The 11,118-nt window shown below is 37.2% G+C and overlaps 1 protein-coding gene across 1 annotated transcript in view; it reads right to left on the reverse strand.

Moving 5' to 3' along the window:
• Positions 1 to 11,118, reverse strand: part of RyR (Ryanodine receptor) — a 602,377-nt gene that overhangs the window by 74,598 nt on the left and 516,661 nt on the right. Inside the window, 2 exon segments of the mRNA XM_089093383.1 lie at positions 1,244 to 1,420; positions 6,176 to 6,379. Of these exon segments, the coding sequence (XP_088949509.1) occupies positions 1,244 to 1,420; positions 6,176 to 6,379 (381 nt within the window).

The raw sequence follows: 11,118 nt of genomic DNA on the forward strand, positions 1-11,118 counted from the left end.
AATGTTCGTATAAACGTTCAAAATAAACGTTCGTACAAACATCAAATGAGGGCTCATTTGATTGGAAATTGAAAGTTCTACTTCACTTTTTAAGAGTGAAGAGATCGGAGGGCAACTAGCACTTATCCCCCCATGCCCTTTTTCCCCAAACCCATCCGCTGCAAATTTTGAGATTACGATTTTTTTTTAAATCGTTCAAAATTAGATAACAAAAACTCTGATGTCGACATAACCCCCCAGGGCCCTGAGGGTAGGCGTTGTAAGTGTTGTCCTGAGGCTTATGTGGTTGTTATGAAAGGGATACTGCTTCTCGAACCGGTTCTCTTTCTGATTTTCTTGATAATACTCTAACAGACTTGTTTTACATAATTCGCACAGGATTGACAATTGAAGAAAATGCACCAAAACATACAGAAGAACAATACAAAATATAGGGACGGATTAACGAAACATACAGTTGGAAAGATATATTTAAGTTTACGAATCATCCCCAAAATACGCGATAAAATCCGAGATTCAGTTTCAATATGGGATCGGAAACTGAGAGTTTCATTTATAATATTGCCAAGATACTTTACTGCCTTTTGACGAGCAATCATACCATCATCATATACTATACACTGTGTCCATGGATAATAATTCGATGTCCTCAAAAATATGAGAAAATTTACTCTTAGCGGGGTTCACCTTAAGCTGATTTACTCTCAGCCATCTTGAAATTTCATTTAGCAATTCTTTTTCACTCTCTAGGAGCAACCTCTCTGACTTTGCAATCACCATTAAAGAAGTATCATCAGCAAATATGGGCACTGTAGCCGCAGTATCCCTTATTTCCGGTTTACTTACAGACTGTGGAAGATCATTCACAAAAATCAAAATAATAAGGGTCGAAGTACCGAGCCCTGTGGACTCCACACTCAATACAATTTCCATCAGAACCCATACTACCAATTTGAACATATTGTTTTCTTCAAGACAAAAAAGAACGTAAAAACGAAAGAGTTGGACCCCTAATCCTATAAGCTTCACACTTCATTAACAGAATATCATGATATTATGAACAAAACAAGCACTTTTAAAAAACACACAATAAACAAACTTTTATCAATTTTAATCAGCGTCAAACATACCATATGCCTTCTAAACCAAAATTATAATGCTCAATGATAAATAAGTGACAAAAGAGTCAATCAAATATAAAAAAGGATGATAAAACAATAAGATGAGAGATTAGAATACTCACGGGCCTAGGGCTAGTACTTCCCCAGCTGCCGGGTCCACTATTGCTGGAGCTTGCAAAGCCCCAGCTGCAAGGGCTGGAAGGGGAGAAAGCGATACCATACTTTCCTCTTGTACTTTAATTTCTTCTTTTTCTGGTTGAGGACCTTTCATCAGGTTGAAGAGCACACGGGCAACCTGCCTGAGGAAATAAAGTAGCCTTTCATTTTTATGTAAACGGAGAGGTGAGTCACCAAATAATATGGATGAAGCCTTTCCTATTGTTTAAATTTTTCTTCTTTTGGATTTCTTTATTAAAATTTCTCTTGCTTATTTTTTGCATATACATAAATTGAACACCTACGATAAGACGAAAGCAACATCAAGAATATTAGCTCCAAACAACAATATTTTGTTCTTTGAAAGTGTTGTGAAGTAACAAAAAAGAATATGTATGAAAAGGAGTAGATTTCTTTCGGGGATGCTTCAGCTGGACCAATATGGCAGTCAGAAATAATGTTAATTACAAAAAAAAAATCTGGGCGAACATTCGATTCCCTTTTGCGAAGTTTCAGTGCAGCCCAAATAGCGCCGGCCGCATTTGAAAAATCCCAAAGTAATTTTGAAAATTAATTCAATAGTCCTGGAGTTATCAAGTCACACAAGTCTTTTATGGTGTCTTGGTTTCTGTAAGCTCATTTTCTGTGTAAACAAATGCTCCGTTAAACTTTTTTTTTAAGCGGTATTGATAATAAAACAGGATTCTAATCTTTCTGGGGGGACAGGACCCAGGGTCAGAGGAACGAATTTAGAGTTGTTAGCTATCCCAGCGAATATCCCCTAGAATATGGGATATTCGAGGGGATATGGTATTGAAGGGACTGATTGTCGGACATCTTTCCACGGTTAACCAGAAAAACGGTCTATGAGTTTATTGTGTGCGGGAAAATAGGGGGAAAGAAATAGGGTTGGACTGGATGAGGTGAGTTCTGAGGTTGAAATTTTGTGACAAAGCACCAACTATATCTGGGTGAGGTTCCCTTGACCTCTCGGTGGAAGAAGACTCTTTTGAACTCTTCGGAAGGAGTTTTAGGTTGAAACCTGATTTTTCAACGGGTCTTGGACTTGAGCTGGAGGAAACAGGCATGCCTCACGATTGAAAGAAGAGGAGCAATTTTGTCAGTTCAGTATATTTTTCAGTCTTAGTATACGTACTGAACAGGTGTTTTTAGGACCCATTGTTGAGTGCTCCTAATGCTCCTGCTCCTAATAATTAATAGTAACAAGTTTTTTTTACATATTAAAACTTAAACGAAGAGAAAATATTCAGTAGATGAGGAAAGCTGCTCTCTCCATAATCCCCCGCTCTTTACGCCTAAGTTTTATAGTGTATGCTAAAATCATTTATGAGATCAACATATTTGCAACCGACTGTCTTTTAAAAAATTTGACCTGAAAATTCTATTGTTTAAAGCAAATGCACACCAATCAGTTCTTCCCTTCTTGTGAAATTGAGAAAAGTTCTATTTATTCCATTCTAAGTGCACTTGTGCTATATCATTTGTTCTTAAAGTATTAAGGAACATAAATTCAAATATAAGCGCAAAGAGCGGGAGAGGGGGAGGTCTAAAGAGCGGTTAGCCCCCCTACTATAGTGAATAATATATGCTCCTTTCAAGCTTCAATGTCGCTCTTTACTTTCATTTTAAAAAACTTTTTTTTATTTAACTTTCGTTCGTTTTCAACAGCAATACCCAGGGTCAATAACTTTAGCAGACTAATACTTCGAGAAAAAGAACTCGTTTAGTGTATTTACTTTTCCAAGTGAAATATACTTGTCCAAAAAGGAACCGTCGCCTATACAATAAGATGGAAGCTTTCGTAAGGTTTTGAAGGAATTACGTTTGTCTAGTCGTTAATAGTTTTTTTTATATATAAAGAGGTTAAATCCGTCATCATCTGAACATTCATTCAATTAGTCTAAAGCGCTACTCATGAAAAGTTTCAAAACATGGACAGAAGATTGAAGGAAACGTACCTCTGAGGCCTGAGCTTCCCCCCTATTTAAATCCACCCCACATAAAATGATTTTTTTTTTACTTAAAAACTGCCATCCTTCCACATAAAAGAATCCTTTCGTTAATACCCTAAGAGATACATTTGCAACTCTGCGATGTTTTAAAGTCGTTAGTTTTATGGGATAAACATTCCATAATAACGGTTCATTTTTCTGGACTGCATTCATGCTTAGGGGCAAAAGGTATATTGCACTGCACACCAGTATAACCTCTGAGACTGGGAGGCTATATAAAAACCCTTACAATAGAAATTAAGATTTTTTTGTTATCGACAGGCAAATAGCTTTATGAATACCTTCAAAATTAATGTGTTTTGCATATTTAGAATTAGTATAAATAATTGTTGCTTATGTCTAACCAAGCCTTCGTTTTACTAAATTTAGGTTTTTATTGACAAGGACTGCTCTTTACATAGAGTTTATTACTACGAACTGTTCGATTCAAGCCTCTCTTAAATGTCAGGGATACTAGTAACTCTCCTTCATCCTCCATTTTTACGCTCAAGTTAAATTCGAATATATATTAATTCGTACAGACGTGCTTCAGGAATGATCATTATCCCTAAAAAGGTGTGCAACTGCAAATATTTATCAGGAGAGGGAGGTCTGAAATATCAGGGATTATTTATAGGATCATCATTTTCACTGTTCCTAAGGTAAGTAGTTCTAACAGACCATTTTCAGGGCTCATGTCCCATGAGCCCTGAAAATAAAGCACCTCTTCTAGCGGACGTTGAATGGGGCAATGACCCCCCCCCCCCCAGAAAAACTGAAGACGTTAAACAATTTATATAAATAGGAAAACAGGAAATTTTCCCATTTAAATTTGGATAAAAACAAAGCTCCTATTATTAGTCCCCTCACCATTCCTAAAAATTTCCTAGCGGTGCTCACGATGTCCACCCACTTCCCAACCTTGTGTACTGGTAAGCATATGAATGAAATCTCTCATGGTGCACAAATATTTCTTTTTTATGATAAAAGGGGAGCAATCACCCCGCAGCACCCATATTATATCCTTGGTATTTTTTTTTTTTACAGAAAGTGAAGGGATTATAGACATAAATTCCCCCCCCCCTTCCCCACAAAAAAACAAAACAACAACAGAATACATGTTTATCTGAGGACCTAAGGAGAATTGAATAGTTTCGACATACAAAATTACATTTTTTATTCTTCAGACATATTTACAACTTTCTTACTATACAAATTTCTAATAGCCCTCCTCCATAGTAGAGGTTGTGCAACTGTACATCACAGTACGTAATTTTATCAAGCCTCAAATAAATCAACTGAATTCAATGGAGCTCCACGGTAAATGTTTATATTAAATATGCTCATCTTTATAGGCGAATCTACCATGACACCGCAATACTATCTCTAAAACTGGGAAACTCATAGAACTTTTTATTTTCGTTCGAATGAGTTTTCTCTCGATTTCTTATGAGCATTAGTTCGATTGGATCATCCCTACAAAAAAACGACAACAAATAAAAACGCACCTGTGATGATACTTCTGGGAAAAATGCCAAATTCTGGAAAAAAATCCACTTTTTGTAGATAGGGACTTGGAACCTCCACAACAGGGTTCTATAATATACTGACTTTGATGGAATAGTACTCATGGATCACTAGCCCTATTAGGGGTGTCTTGTGTCTTTTTAGAAAATCAGGAAAATCGACTTTTACTCGTAGCTTCTGATGGGTAACTTTAAACTTAATAAGAACTTTACATATTTAAAATTACCATAAAGCCAATTCATTTTATGTATATGCGGTTTTCAGAACTCTTTTTTTTAAAGTTTTAGTTACTATAAGCACAATTTGCTCCTTACTTATAGTTCGTTGTCATGAACTGTTTCTTTAAAGTTTCTGTTACTATTGGCACAATTTCCTCTTTACTTACAGTTCGTTGTCAAGAACTGTTTGATAAAACTTGTTAGATTACTTTATTACTTTTAAGATGAACAAAAAAACAAACAAAAAAACAAAAAACAAAAAAAAAAAAAACAAACTAAAATTAGACATAAAAAAGGAAAGTTTTTAGGAAAAATTAAGGTGAATTTAAAGCTAAAAACGAGTTAAAATTAGCTTATATAAGATGTCAAACCTAAAAAACAAAAATTAACATGACGAACGAAATGTAACTTAAAACAAACAGAATCCCCAAAAGCTGTCCAGTTTACTGAAGACAAAGTATTCATTTTTATGCAAATTTGTTTTTCGTTATAAAATTAAAAAATTAAATATACCTCAAGCTTCCAGGACCTTAGTTTAGTCAAAAGTATATAAACAACATAAATGATTTAAACCAGAATTAATTATGTAACAAATTTTCTTTTCTTTTCAAATCTGGTGCCTTCCTTGTAAATCCATTCCTTTCAACTGTATAGAAAATCAATAAGCTAAAGTAAACGTGCAATATCAGCTATTTGTTCAGTTTATAATAAAGCGTGTATGATACTCTAGCCTTTGAGGGGAGCGGGTTGAGAGAAGCCAAAACCACTCTTGGTTGTGATAAAACTTTACTGACATTCCTTTTGCAAAAATTTTACAAAATTTTCTAGCAAATTCCTTTCAAAGGTATAAAAAGAACAGTTACGTAAAAAACTTTCAATATCAGCAATCCGTTTATTGGAAAAAACTTGACCATTTACTTTAAGTCGTTAATCCGATACAACAATTAAAATAAAGAGCCTTGAATTTTACTTGATAATTTATTATAGGCTGTGTCTTTGGCTTCAGACTATAAGTTTCTTAATACGGTTAGATTGCTTGTTATTCAAGACTCTTGACTTAGAACGAAGAAAGAGGGTTGCTTAATTACTTTACTTGAACCAGAACTAACTTTTAATCGAAGAAAAAGAGGAAATCACTTACTTGATAACAAAGAATACCGAAAACGCAGAAAAGGAAACGATCTTATAGTTGAGCTTCATCAAAGTGAAAATAATTTCTGTCACTGGTTTCTTTTTTAGACTGTTGACTTCCCTCTTGATATTGGAAGGTGATAGTTTTGAAAGAAGATCCAAAAGGGCATTCTTAAATGCAGATATGTTTTGCTTAACTGGCTCTAGCCCTCCTCTGTAATTAGACATAAGAGCAAATTATTCTTAATACATAATCATTTTAACACAATAATGGATATTAAGCTTGATTGATGTCAGACCAATATATACTTTGCCCGTCTTGGCTAACAAAACTGCTTAGACCTTACATCTTTTGAGACATGAAATCTTCGTTCACAGACTTATATTCCTATTCTTCCAAATTTTTTTCCACAAATAGCCACCTTGGGCCTTGACTTTTCTACTTTTACCATCTTCACTGCACCCACCGTCTTTACTAATAATACTACCAAGGTAAGTGAAGCTATTAACTTGATTGATCTTCTCGTTACCCAACATCACATCTTGACCTTCCTTTATTCCTAGTCTTAGTGGCCTAGTCTTCTTATTTGAATGAATGAATTTCATTAATAACCTGTCTTACAATAAACAGAAAAAGACAGAGCACAAACTAGAAAAGAAAGAAAAAGCAAAAACTGGCAAGAAAAACAAATACAAACAGAAAGAACTACATAATAACACAACTATTTGAGAAGGTGGGCCCACTCGTGATCCAGAAGCTCTAGTTTTTTCACGTAATTCTGAATTACCTCCTCCACGGCACTCAGAGGCTCAGCAATTCCATATTTTATAGCAATATGGCGGTTTCTAACAAAAGGCGGCACTTGAAGAAGATATCGGGCATACTTGAAAAATACCAACCTTATGTCTTTCTTGTTTTGTGCACTCAGGAGCTTCCAAAAAGGAGACAGGTACAAGACATGAGGCAAAGCTACTGCATTATAAACACGAGCCAAATATTTATGGCTTGAATTGCGACGGCTAGTGACAACACCCGCATAGGCAATGCGCACTTTTTTAGAAAGGTGTTCAATAAGCAAAGACTGGGTCTCTCGAAGATTACGACCAATCGGGAGGCTAAGGTACGTAATGTGACTAGACGGTGTTACGATAATTCCACCAATCCTGACTGTAGCATTATCTTCAGGGCAATTAAAAAACAAAACGGCAGACTTTTCTACATTAAACTGCAAACCAATATCAGCATAACTTTTTTCAAGACGCGAGAAATTATTTTCTAATGAAGAAAGCAACCGAGACGGATTTGAAAGATAATCTGCAAAACCCAGAAGGGACAAGTCAATATGCTTGAAAATATAACTTGGAGAAATAACCTGTTGTGTACCATTAACACTGTTATTATACAAAGTAGGAGACGTTTTAGCCCCTTGCTTAATTCCCTTATGTACGGAAACCTCCCCAATAAGCTCACCATCTTGCAAACGAACGCGAAGCTTGAGGTTCCTATACATATCACGTAGTGACCTTACAATAGAAGAACGCACGCTTCGCTTACACAGCTCAACCAAAATCTGGGCATGAATCCCAGAGTCAAAAGCTCTCCCGACATCATACTAACCTAAGATCAAAGTTTCTCGCGAGAGATGAGCATCAAGTAATATGTTAGCAAGAAGATAAAGTACATGGGTGCACCCCAGGCCTTTTCAAAAACCAAACTGGTGTGGAAGCATCTCACACTTATCATAAATCTCATCAAACAAAACAATCTAGAATAGTTTACAAAATACTGAAGGTATCGTTACTGGCCGATACGAAAAAGGCTGTTCGGCTGGCTTCCCCTTCTTTAATATCGGTATAACCATACCCAGACTAAAGCAACTCGGGACTATCCCTTGTGTCAAAATCATCTGAAACAGGAGGGCAATATGATGGTAAAGAACATAACCTCCTAAAGAAATAGGTAGAGAACAAATACTATCGCAGCCTTTTGAGTATACCTTTTTCAGCTTTTTAACGGCCTGGCAAATTGTGACCGGTGACACTGAGAAATCGTCGAAGGTGTCGGTAAGCATAGAAGCCAGCTCATTCTTGTAATTAGACTGCATAACTGGATCAGGCGCTTTGAACTCGGACTAAAAGTAAGCACTCCACTGATTAGCAGAAATATTAGACGTAGGCTTGGCTTCTTCAGGCTTAGACTGAAGCGACCAAATAAGGTTCGGATTCTTACTGAGCTTTTGCACAAAATTTTCTTTTAGGGTTGCACGGTAGGCATCTAACGCTTTATTGAAATTCCGTTTAGTATGGATTCGAATCTTCCCGCTATCATACCAAACTTTCAGCCATAGCTTCACCAACGCACAAGCCGCCGCTAGCTCCGGATTTCTAGACCACCCTTTCACCTGTGATCTATTACGGATACGCTTCACAGGAACTGCTACACTCTCCGCAATACTCAGAGCATGCGATATTTCTGCACAGTACATGTTTATCTGCAGACGTATTTCACTTTCATTGCAATACGAGTTTGTATCTCTTTGCAGCAGATGGAAGGGAACTTTTATTTTACTCAGGATATCCCCAGAAGTAGCCGCAAAGAGATTATTCGACACTTGTTTCCAGTCACTGTATACTCTCCATTGGGATTTGCACGGACCCGACAACTTTGGACAGTCCAGTGTTATTGACAATGACAAAGGGAAATGGTCAGAGTATGAACCATCAGCTGCAGCTTTGACTTTATCACTCACCAGGAAGTTCGTTAACACATGGTCAAGATTTGAGGCAGTGTTGGCAACACTGATAAATGTGTAAGCTTTGTCCTTATCAACGACATTTAACTGATCAGGAAGGGAACCTATTACGATTTGAGTCCTTTCAGATTCAGTATTAAATAGCTCACAGTTGAAGTCCCCTATTAATAGAACTTTCGTATTCTCAGGAATTTGAGCCTTCACGAAACGGCTTAACTGAGTACATGCACCCGTGAACTTGCTGTCCGAGAGGCTAGATCTATAATTAGTAGGAAGATAGACGTTTATTATAACAGTATCGCGAACTTTAACAGCGATGAAGTGTTTACTTGATGCTAAAAGTTCAGACTGAAGAGACTTTCTCACCAAAGTGGCTGAACCACCAGATAGTCGACCTCTGGATTTCACATGTTCAGGTGGCCAAATAAAACACTGGAGTGAACTTGAGAACTTGAGCAGGTTAGTATTGTCCTCGGAAAGCAGGTGCTCTTGTATACAAATTACTTCATTTGTTAGGCTCATAGTATCAAGCAGAACTGTTTTCTCAAGTGCTTTTCCATTTATATTCCAAGACAGAATATTACACATTTTGGGAGCGTGATCTATCGTTCAAGTTTTTTCTGTCATCAGGACAGGCATAGTAATAACATGTGTGCCTAGTCAAATTGCAATTCAGGCACCGAGTAGGATTTTGACAAGGGTTCTCAGGGGAGCTTGTGTGGCCAGTTTCTCCACAGCGGCTACAATTTTCAGCTTCCCTACAGTCCGCCGCTATTTGCCCCACCTGGTGACACCGATAACACCTTCGAGGCAAAAAGCAGAATTCTTCTAGACGGAATAGTTCGAAACCAATTTTAATCGGGTTCGTTAAGGCAGCGGACAAAGCACTTTTAGAGGGGTAATACATTTTAAACGCTTGCGAATTGCCACACTTGATTGCTTTTTCACAGTCTTTTGACAGATTTTTCAGAAGGTCCTCCGTCACGTTGCTGGGGAGACGTTTCACTATACCGATGAACTGGGAATTAACAAGTCGATTGTCAATTTTATGGCTAATTTTGAGGGCAGCCGAGACTTTTTCGGCGGCCTGCTTTGAAGAGACTGACAGTTGCCATTCCTTATTTCTCCGCCTGAGCACTGCATCCGCTAATGTTGTATCACCCGGTGCCAAGCTTGTTATAAAGGCCTTACGCTGTCCTGGATCGTCTAACTCAGGAGGCATATTTTTCACGACAACCGAGAATAGCTGTTTTTCCACATTTGGCGTTTTAGAGACTGACGAGGAGGCTGTAGACTGATTCTTGGAATCAGCAATAATTTTCAAACCATTGTTCAGAGTATCTAACTTGCGGGAAAACTGTTGCAGCTCACTGTCCATTTTTCTCGTCATTTCGTTCACTTTGGTAGTAATACAGACTGCAATTTCGTCACCACACGTGGGAACAGACTCCGGTTCGAGAATAACGAAAGTCAGAAGCTCTTCACCGGCCTTACCACAGCGCCATATGGCTTTTGCGATATCCGTCAGGTTATCACAGTCTTTTTTGCATTCGCGTAATCGTTCTTCATATCCGAGTTCAACCTCATAGTAAGTCCACAGCAGTTTTTTGGCTTCCATAATACTGGCATGATCAAAAAACTCTATTCCTTTGTTAACGAACATATCAGTCTTAATACCCTTCGTCATGCATCTAGATACAAAGTTTAAAACTGGATTCAATACCAGCACAGTTTTCATTTCATTAATCTAGATTAAGTCCAAAATACATTCACCAATTTCTTTGATAATTAATAATATCGAATTCTAGGCAGATATTTAAGGGTTGAACTATATATTCAAAATTTTTCTGGTGGTTACCTTGGAAGAAAAGTTACTGAAGCGTTGAAAGCTGTCTACCTTGTCCCCACAATTTAAGGGGCAAGCCCAGCGGGTACCACGGCTCTTGCTAACAACTCTCCACCCCCCCTCTGCTCACTTTTCTTTCCCCACCTCAATTGTAGCGTAAATGCCTCTAAATATCAGATGTCCTATTTATTTAAAATCACACTGCTTGATGGCTAACCTTCAATATTATCAGTGAAAAAATTTCAAATTCATAACACTTTTACAAAATATAAATAAATGTCCAGAAACTAGGTTAGTAGATTAAGCAAAGGTTTTATCATAGGTCAGGAACTATAATCCTTTGACAAATATTGC

This window comes from Artemia sp. Qi Xiang Cuo, chromosome 8 (genome assembly GCF_049724085.1).
Source record: "Artemia sp. Qi Xiang Cuo chromosome 8, ASM4972408v1, whole genome shotgun sequence".
Classification (NCBI taxonomy): domain Eukaryota; kingdom Metazoa; phylum Arthropoda; class Branchiopoda; order Anostraca; family Artemiidae; genus Artemia; species Artemia sp. Qi Xiang Cuo.